Source organism: Phoenix dactylifera, chromosome 11 (assembly GCF_009389715.1).
Source record: "Phoenix dactylifera cultivar Barhee BC4 chromosome 11, palm_55x_up_171113_PBpolish2nd_filt_p, whole genome shotgun sequence".
In the NCBI taxonomy this organism is placed as follows: Eukaryota; Viridiplantae; Streptophyta; class Magnoliopsida; order Arecales; family Arecaceae; genus Phoenix; species Phoenix dactylifera.
The window spans coordinates 10,830,308-10,840,632 of NC_052402.1; the positions used below are offsets into that span (position 1 = coordinate 10,830,308).

At 43.4% G+C, this 10,325-nt stretch overlaps 2 protein-coding genes across 2 annotated transcripts; both read right to left on the reverse strand.

Moving 5' to 3' along the window:
* Positions 1-223: 223 nt before the first annotated feature.
* On the reverse strand, positions 224-1,533 carry LOC120112590 (chlorophyll a-b binding protein 21, chloroplastic-like). Its single transcript, XM_039132172.1, has one exon. It carries the CDS (start codon positions 1,184-1,186, stop codon positions 794-796), a length of 393 nt encoding a protein of 130 aa, XP_038988100.1. The 5' UTR covers positions 1,187-1,533; the 3' UTR covers positions 224-793.
* A 3,190-nt stretch (positions 1,534-4,723) lies between these two features.
* LOC103714976 (chlorophyll a-b binding protein of LHCII type 1) lies at positions 4,724-5,738 on the reverse strand. The gene has a single exon (XM_008802467.4). The coding sequence runs from the start codon at positions 5,643-5,645 to the stop codon at positions 4,851-4,853; it is 795 nt and encodes a 264-aa protein (XP_008800689.2). The 5' UTR covers positions 5,646-5,738; the 3' UTR covers positions 4,724-4,850.
* Between the last annotated feature and the right edge of the window lie 4,587 nt (positions 5,739-10,325).

Sequence of the window (10,325 nt, forward strand, 5' to 3'; positions counted from 1 at the left end):
TTTCCATCAGTTGCCTAACCAGAAAAAGAAGAAAGCAAACACAAACAAAATCACATTCTTCTGTTTAATCTACCAATCAAACTGAAGACTGCCGTTCGAATCGCTTAAAAAGGCAAGATGGATGAAGCTCCTCGGTCGACTAAGCTAAAGACCATATCCTGCCATCACAAAATTAAATAAAACATTAACTTTCAGAACAAAAATCAATTTGCCATCGCAAAATTTAACAAAAAAGTTAACTTTCAGAAAAACGCATGATTTATTTTTTTTATTTTTTTTCTGAAATATATGCCTGTAATTATTATTTTCAGCGACTGGTATCTTGGTGCTGTCTCTGTCAGCTATGAATCAGTAGCTCCTGTTTTGATCAGATCCACCTTTCCTTTCCATGTTTCTGCCAGTCGCCTCATTAGCTGCTAAGTTCGGAAGGGCAAAATAAAGGTCGGAAACTTAATCTACTGTTATTGTAATGAGGTGTGAAGAAGTCTTGGTTCTTTCCTCTAGACTGAGATATTGTAATTTAATCATTGGTTCGCTCTATGTTGCTGGATGATCAATATATCATGTATGCTTTTGCATGAAGAGGCATGAGGTTTGGATCATACTCCAAGCCTCTCCCACTGTCTGCAACCAAGATGTTACTATGGGGAGAATAGGAGCTTGAAGAATAAAAGAACATTATTGAATATACACTATTGGTACACGATTCACCATCTTACATCGCCAAGAGCAATTACAAGTCGGACCAATGCAATCCATCAAGATCACTCCTTGGTGATGATCCCTCCATTGCTCACTTGCCAGGGACAAAGTTGGCGGCGCAGGCCCAAGCATTGTTGTTGACAGGATCAGCGAGGCGGTCGGCCAAGTTCTCCAAGCATCGCCCACCTGCAGTGGGGAGCTCACGGTTCTTGGCAAAGGTCTCAGGGTCTGCAGAGAGGCCAGCAGTGTCCCACCCGTAGTCACCGGGGAATACAACAGTCATGTAGGATGGTGGCTCGCCGGAGAAGGGGCCGAGGTACTTGACACGGTCGGGGCTGTACCATGGGCTGCCAGAGGAGAAAGGCTTCGTCTTGCGCATGGTGACCCTGCCCTCGTCTTCCCGGCGAGGGAGGGAGAGGAGAGAGCCAAGGTGGCAGCCATTGAATGAGGGCTGGGAGTGAAGGCTGGTACAAGAGATAAGCATGTGCCACCGGTCTATCTAGAGATGGATGTGGTGGACCAAATTTTGACGCAAAAAAATAGTACAAAAGAATTCTCAGACGAAAGCTTCCCGGTAACTCTCCCGTTTTCTCCCGGCAATAAGTAAGGTGGTGATCAGTGGTGATCGACATAGAAATCCGACTGAAAAAAATTGTTGTTTCTACACTACGTAACTGTTACTGCATTTTGCCATTGACTTCACCTGTCTGACATGAAGAAAGAAACGCATCACTATTCCTATTTTATTTTAGTATTTTACTGTTTTTCGTTCCTCCTCTAATTATTAACAACTTGCTTGATACAAATTATCAGCAAGATAATAAATAGTACAGCTAAACATCAGTTATGCAATCCTTTTTTTTTTGTAACAAGATTCGTCTGACTGTGAAGTAGAATGAAGCTCCCATTTGCACAATTATACAAAAGTACCAAGATCAGCGACATCAACTTTCTTCCTGCTTGTTGGTGGTTGGGTTTAGTGAAATATTCCTTGTCCTCTTCTTTAAAACTTCGAATTGGATTCAATCTGAACTTGCATACAAGTCAACTATGATATAGTCCAAGTCCAACTAATTATACAATGATTGAAGGTTCCACATATATATAATATATCATATAACACAGCTTCCGTGCATTGACCTATTTGATCAACGAAAAATATAAGATCGAGCATGAATTAATTAATTTTACAAGCAATAAAATGGAATTATAACACATCTCTGGAAGAAGAAGAAGAAGAAGAAGTCTACATAAAATGGTTCTCATCTTCAGCTGCGGATACCACTTAACTCTTCCCTCTCCACCTCCCAAGCTGGCTGGTTTATACATTTCAAAGATCAAACCCGAAAACCAAAGCGCAGGAAGAAGAAGCAAAGTGAGGCAACAATGGTGACGGCCTCGACCACCCACATCAAGTAATAGTGTGCGTCGTCGAGGAGGACTAGCAGGTGGGGATGAGGGTGCCAGGGCTGCCTCCACCTTCTCCACATCGACGACAAAACACGAACTCTATGTGCCCATCGCCGATCCTTGGCCGTCATAACCTTCATCTTTCTTCGCAACCATTCTCGTTTCCTCCCAGCCATCTCCTCCCCACCCAAACTATAGCTAATAAGATTTATTTACCGATAAAAAGGCTAGCTCCTCCTCGTTAGCAAGAGCGAAAGTGGGCAAGGAGAGTCTCCTCCTTTCTATGTACTTCACACCTCGAAACGCATGTTTATATATACCGTGGATTAGAAAAATGAGCCTTCCACACGGTTTCGTTTTCTGTGCAAACATGGAGGAGGAAAACGCCATGAAGTTTCAGAGAGAGAGAGAGAGAGAGAGACACGGGTGATGGACTTAGGCGAGTCATACCCGACGGCTATAAGCATTAGAGGGCAAGTGCGCTCTGAAATTTCCTGTGCACGGGAATTTACATCAGCTTTCATCTTGAGTCAACCGTTGCCCCCGTTTAAGTCGCACTAATTCTTGGATCAACTGCGGGAAAAGTATTTATTACTTCCGCTTTCGTCAGATTTTGGCAAGAAAAGTTTATTTTGTTTTCTTTCTTTTGAAAATGACTGTCTAATCTCGGATCTCATTAGACCATTATACCATATTTTCATGATTCCTACTGCAACATTCTTGTATATGAATCGACGTGTATTTTGTTGTGGAACGCCAAGGTGAGACAGAACACAGCCATTTCCAACTTAAAAAGAAAAACACGTCAATTAAAGCATGGCTAAATAAACCACTTTGGAGCACAAACCACCCCTAATTCGGAATATTGGGATAATGATGAGAGATGGTGTAGCCTTCAAGATCAAGCATGTATTCAGAAAAGTCAATGGGGCAGCTGACTAGATGGCTGCTTACGCGGCTCACCATTCAGAATACGTCCTGTAGTCAGAAGAGGGAGAGCTGCCACTTGCACTCCGTGAACTTGTGTTTTTTAATTTTTTTGGATATATTCGTACATGTATTGTAGAAAGGATATGTCAAAACAAAAAATAAAAAAAATAAAAAAATAAACCATTTTGTGGGACCCGCGTGTTTGTGAGTCTGTGTCATCGGTCTTGGGTTTTGGGATGGCAATCAGCCTATCAGGTGTGAACTGTGGCCGACGCGTTGGAAAGACGCGTGCTTTCACGGGAAGTACGCGATCGTTCGAGTCAACGTTGCCTTGGCGTTGAGGAAGGATTGTGGGTTAGGTAATGGCTCACGAACAAATTCAAATGGGGGCGGGCACCATATAATAAAATATATTTTTTTCTTTTTTGACACGTTGCTGTTTTTTTTTTTTTTTTTGACATGTTATTGTTATTGTTGGTGTTGTTTTGAGAGAGAGCGAGAAACTATTGATCGGTTCATTTTTTGACCGGGCTCTAACTTTTATGAGACATGATACCCGACCGAGTTTCACATTTAGCATATGATTCTAATGGTCAAGATAATTAATGTTTAGAATATGATGCGAGTTTAGGGGACTTTCACTATGGACCAGCCAGTAATTTAAGTTGGTTTGTAATGATGGCGGCTGGTCATCGCATTATCTCAAAAGTATTTCTATGATTGATTCCTTTTCTTAATAACATGATGATTATTTGACATCATTGAATATCGACACCTATCCTTCTTCTATAAAATTGGGTACCAATGAGCTCAGCTAACAGTTGTTGGCAAAACTCTGTCATATTGGTGCAGCAAACCGAAGTTGCACCTAAATCATATGCACGTATATAGCATCTATAAAGGCTACCGGATTTTGTATACATAGAAAGGAAAGGGAACCATGTCCAAATGGTGGAGGGGCTTGATTCAGTAGTCCCATCGCTTTGGTTAGCAACTAGAAGTTTCGGATTCAATTCTTGAATGCAGGATAAGCCTCTCTGCCGCTCTCAAATACGTGAGTTGTGTCTAATGTGATAAGGATGACGATTGAGCCTGGATAATTCAAAATATTCCACCAAGCGATGAAGATAGCATCAAGGTTCCCAATAAAAATATTCCCATCATATCATGAAATGTATTTCTAAAAACAAATTGTTCATATGTAATTTAAAAGCCACATCAGCAGATATAGCTCAAGTCATCTTGTTCGATATAGAAATGTTGTAAATAATCATATACTAATATGTTCCTTAATGCCACATAATAATTTGCCAAGCCTAGGCCAGCCCATCGTAAAGCTTGGCCCAGTCTACCCTTACAACAAAAATATTGGTTCAAGGCCCATGAATGATGGGGCAAAGCCCACATGGCAGTTATGGGCCATGCATGAGCTCCCGTGCCCATCACGGATCGGTGCTTGAATGGGCCGGACTCTCCAATGGATGACCCACCCGACTCGCAAGCAATTCTCTTCCTCCGCTCCAAAGACGTAGTAATCAATTCCAGCATCTACAAAACTTCACTCTCTGCGGACCTTTACGTAGGTAATTAAGTTTTGATTTACGTAGATCCGGAAGGAATTGGATTTGGGGCCCTGAATAGCTGCCAATCTTTATCCAAAAAAAAAAAATACTAGAAGAAGTGACAAAAGAAAAGACGAACAGAAGATTCATTACATGGTGATGGAGAAGGAGAACTATATTGCACAGGAATGATGTACATCACACCAGCAATCTCAATCTCCAAACAAAATCCTAAAGGATACTCCCTCACTTTCCGGGCACGAAGTTGGTGGCGTAGGCCCAAGCATTGTTGTTGACAGGATCCGCAAGGTGGTCGGCCAGGTTCTCCAACGGACCCTTGCCGGTCACAATAGCCTGAACAAAGAAACCGAACATGGAGAACATGGCCAGCCTGCCGTTCTTGATCTCCTTCACTTTGAGTTCGGCGAAAGCCTCCGGGTCATCGGCCAGGCCCAAGGGATCGAAGCTCCCGCCGGGGTATAGCGGGTCGGTGACCTCGCCGAGCGGGCCACCGGCAACGCGGTAGCCCTCGACGGCGCCCATCAATACAACTTGGCAGGCCCAGATGGCGAGGATGCTCTGGGCGTGGACCAAGCTTGGGTTGCCCAAGTAGTCCAAACCACCCTCGCTGAAGATCTGAGCTCCGGCCTTGAACCACACAGCCTCGCCGAACTTGACCCCGTTGCGGGCCAGCAGCTCGGGGAAGACGCAGCCGAGGGCACCAAGCATGGCCCACCTGCAGTGGATCACCTCAAGCTCGCGGTTCTTAGCGAATGTCTCGGGGTCGGCCGAGAGGCCGGCGGTGTCCCACCCGTAGTCGCCGGGGAATTCGCCGGTCAGATAGGATGGGGGCTCGCCGGAGAAGGGGCCCAGGTACTTCACGCGGTCCGGGCCGTACCATGGGCTGCCGGAGGGGACGGGCTTGCCGATGGTCTTCCGCATGGTGACCCTGCCCTCGCCAAGGATGGTGGAGGGCGAGGGGGCGAGCTTCACCGCCTTCCCGGCGAAGGAGGGGGAGGAGAGGGCCATGGTGGCAGCCATTGAGAAGTACTAGATAAAGATTTAACGCCCCCGGAGATAGGAGAAAGAACGATAATGGAAATGGTTGGAAGGTGCTCTGAGTGAACGCTTGGGTCCGAGGAGTACTTAATAAGAGGAGGGAAATGGGAGGGGAGGAGGTCGATTCCTTATCCAAGGAAATCTAAACCTTTCGTTCGATTGGTTGATGGGCTTCGACGTGAGGGTTATGGTCGAACACTTGGCACGCTATCAGCCACTGCGGCTTGAGATACTTCGGGCGTGGGTTTTTGGCCGGGAATCTCCTTCACGAGCTGTGATTGGGTTATCCGAGATTTTCTTCCCTCGAGGATTTAGGGTACGGGGCCTAATTAGGTCGTCTTTGGATTGAGTGGATCATTCTCTAATTCAGCTACAAGAAGAGGCAGAAGAGAGAGATGTGTGAAATTCTTATATTATATTCCGTGAGATTTATGTTGCAGTGGCCCGATAGCACTCCAATAGAGCCTGATCGCTAGTATCCAATCAGCAGCATCCAACTTTAGCTGGACCTAGCCCAGGTTCTATATTTGGTTGGCTGGGTCCGATTTTAAAATAAACTTAGTTTTAAGACCCAATTAGGCCTAGTCTTAGTAATCTAAACATTAAGTGCAATTGAGAAGATGGCCGAGGAGGGGTTAGTCACTGCACTTCTAACAACCATTAAAAGAACTGTGAGGCCCAATAGTCCCACATCGGAAAGACTCGTTCCAGAGCCTGGGCATATGAGGTGGGTGTCTCCTAATCCTGCAGACGCGTTTTGGGTGGAAAACAAAACCGAAGAGGGGTGAAGGACGCTTGCGTGAAGCCCCAGAACCGGACAATATCTGGCAGGGAAGCCCCGTGTTCCCCCCTCATGTGGCCCCCACATGAGCACTGGGTGCCTCACGTGCCTCGTAAAGGCGGGGGCATGACATTTGGTATCAGAGCCGAGGACGGCTCTTGTCCGATGGTGGGAAGGGTGTGAGGCCCAATAGTCCCACATCGGAAAGACTCGTTTCAGAGCCTGGGCATATGAGGTGGGTGTCTCCTAATCCTGCAGACGCGTTTTGGGTGGAAAACAAAACCGGAGAGGGGTGAAGGACGCTTGCGTGAAGCTCCAGAACCGGACAATATCTAGCAGGGGAGTCCCGTGTTCCCCTCTCATATGGCCCCCACGTGGGCACTGGGTGCCTCACGTGCCTCGTAGAGGCGGGGGCGTGACTAGAACCATCTCTGTTAGCTAGGGAAGATGCCTCTGGTTAGAATTAGGCCGATGTTTGCTCTTAACTTAGGATTTTCTGTGTGCAGACATGGTCATATATTAGAGACAACCTACTCCGTCTGCCACACTAACTCCACTGTAGCTGTGTTGCATGCCATTAAACACGTAAACCAATTGTTCACTTCCTAGGCCCATAGACCTAGATAACTGTGCCAAAGTGTGCTAAATTATGTACTCGCTACTCCGTGTTTACCCACATAAGAAAGCGTCAAATGCCTCCACAATAAAATTCATACCTCAGAGCTCGTACAAAGAGTTGGCTATGTTCTGATAGGTGGAACTAATTGGCGTAGAAGCTGTTACTTCTCAACTTCTGAAGCTATTAAGGAAGTTCATTCATTTTTCCATTGGTCCAGATTGAAAAATTCGACATGAAGAAATTTCTTAGTTATTTGAGAAAAAGAATATTAGACAAATGCTTGGCAATTCAAATCTTTTTCTAGAGTTTAGATTGGAGTGCAACCACTCTTAAGTGGTTAAATCTTTTCATTCAATCAACTGGGGATTCTATGTTCCTGGTTTCCTCAAGCAGTGGTAGGTACAGCCGTACAAAAGCACAGAACTCAGGATTCTATGAAACACCCAAGAAATGGATGCACACCCGAAATTTTGGTGAGAATCTAAAATCAATGCAACATGTTAGGTAGAAGAGTTCAACGGCACAAGATTCAACAAAAACTTTATCCTTTCCAAAAATTGTATCGTGGAACAATAAAGAAAGCAATCGGTACACTGAAAAAGGAGAAGGGTGAATAGCAGAAGACGTCATGATTAAAAAAAAAGGAACAGTAAATTAAAGTCCTTCAATTGTCCGCACTATAATTCTTGTCCACTTTGATCAGGATTCAACACTCGTTCCAATTTTCAAGCTTTCTTTAATTCTCGATTCGTAGCAGCTATTCATATTATTCTCTAATAATACACAGCTACACATAACTGTGTATATGCATATATATAAATGTGCACAGAAACAATATAACTTTGTACAGGGATAATATAAGTGTATATAAGAACTAGTATAAGAGCCGTTTCGGTAGATCATTTCTTATTCATTTTTCTCCACAGCTTCTCTGACTCTCTCTCACTCTATTCTGCAACACAACAATGATGGCCTCAGCAGGCCAAAAAGTGCGAGCCAGGGTGGAAAGGTTGTCTGCTCAGAGCGCAAAGCTAAGGCGATTTCAGCTCAAAAACAGAAGGAAAGATGGCGACAGACATGAGCGATGGTGGGAGCTCGCTTTTTCAGGCCGAGAGGACTTGGAGGAACGCGCTGGCAGAAGACTCTGCAGGCATCGAGATTGCCGTCGCGACGACGCCAAGCTTTTGGTCTCACGTGGGATGGTACAGTGTGCAGTATTCGTTTGCTGCCACCCACTTTTCAGCAGGTAGCTCGACTTGCTTCTCTCGGTACAGGGCAAGGTCTTTTGAGCGAGCGTATCATTCTCCTCTTTCTTTTTATCCCATCTGTAGTTATGTTAGAAAAGGCTGCATTTGGTTTTTTTGCTTGGATGCTGAGAAAAGGTATCCATACTACTATTCTTCTTCTTCTTCTTCTTCTTTTATTTTTTTTATTTTTTTGCTAGACCGACTGATTTATATAATATATATACGGACGCATCTAAAAAGATCGAAAAGCAGAATATCACAGAATTCTCGAGGCAGCTCCTCATTCTTCGCCCACAGAATGCTATCGGCATGGTTAGCTACATAGATGGCCATCCAATCCGCAACCCCGTTGGCTTCTCTAAAAATATGCTTCATCTGAATAATTCCTCCGTCTCTCATCATCCAAATATCGCGAAGCAAAGGATGGTCACCAACAGCGACCCTCGGATCCTCCGGGATCCAGCTGATGACCGTAGCTGAGTCACCCTCCAGGATGACTGAGCTAGCTAAGAACACATGCTGAGCATATCGAAGACTTGCTCAAGCAGCACTCAGCTCCGCATCAGGAACCGTGTAGTTAAATAACTGACAACCTTCCGCTAGCATGATCCTGGAGTTCGGATCCTAATAACGAAACCCGCTCCACCTTTTGTGCCTCCATCCAGCATCGACCTACCAAAATTGACCTTGAGGAAATGTTAGGAGATGGGGCTCCCAGGTGAAAAACGCCAAGGTATCCATCTATTTATTTTCACATTCGTTGCACTATCTTTTACCATGCCTTTTCAGCAATCCAAGATACGTAGTTGCGATTGCTCAAAGATGAGTTTCTTTTAAAAAAAAAATTAGTAGAATTGTTTAGACTGTATTTGAAAATAAAATCAATTGATCTGAAATGTGTAAATTAATTTCTACTCTTTTCTATTACAGAAAAAAAAATGTTCTGTCTTATATGAAGTATTTATTTATGAATAAAGTGGAATAAATGGATCTGGAAAGCAAAGAGTTGTGTACCAACTTTTTTAAAAATAACTATTTTATTTTTAAAAAAAAACTAATCTAAATACTTCGACAAATATTTGGCTGAAAAGAGTGAAAATTGCTGGGCTCGTGATTTCTGCTCCCTCTTAATTCGCTTCCAAACATATTCTTAAAACGTGAGTTATCACTGCTTATGCACTAGGCCATGAAAGAATTATTTTTAATCAACAAAGAACAAAGAGAAAAGATTACTAGCTTAATTAGTCATGCAGAGAGTTAACATTGCTTATTTGGATTGTTATTTCGAGTGGCATACCAGTACATCCTTGATGACCGGGGAGGTGCACTGTTACATCTCACTTTATACCTTATCCCCCAAGCCCCCAAAAGAAAAACATTGGAAAAAGGTTTAGCAAGATAATCAACCAGCTTTCTAGATTAAAAAGAAAAAAAAGATATCGAGCTCCTGATTGTTACCATGTCACCACTCATTCATCATGCTTAGGAAAAGATGATCGAGCTTTTATTGCCTTAAGATTTCTCTTTGTAATGTCAAAAAAGCGACTTATTAGTTATTTGTAACATTAATGTATAGTACTAAATCATGCACCATGAGGTCTCTTAAAGGTTAAGAAAAAGAAAACCATACTTTTGTGCCATAATATGATTATAGAGGAGGAATACTTACTTAATAATTATAAAGTAATGTATTATTAATTTGAAGCATCTAAGACTCCTTTCATGTTGAAAACAGGATAAGTGTAACAATCAAGCAACTAACTTAATTGGACCAGGGACATTTGCTTGTACCCTTATCGGTTATTACCTAATCTACTTTCAAACACCTTTATACACCTTTTTTGTTGCAAAGAAAGAAGAATTCTAACACCAACAGGGAATGGTAGAAGCAACTATCTCTCGCAATGATGGTAGTGAGCCAACCACAGCACCAGAGAAGAGTCCCACCATGAACTGATAAGAGTTGGAAGAAGTTCTGTCACACCTAGTGCTCATAATGGATTATATATGAATAG

What these genes read in the sequence shown, in the direction of transcription:
- LOC120112590 (XM_039132172.1), bottom strand. Translation starts at nt 1,186, where the DNA reads ATGCTTATCTCTTGTACCAGCCTTCACTCCCAGCCCTCATTCAATGGC.
- LOC103714976 (XM_008802467.4), bottom strand. Translation starts at nt 5,645, where the DNA reads ATGGCTGCCACCATGGCCCTCTCCTCCCCCTCCTTCGCCGGGAAGGCG.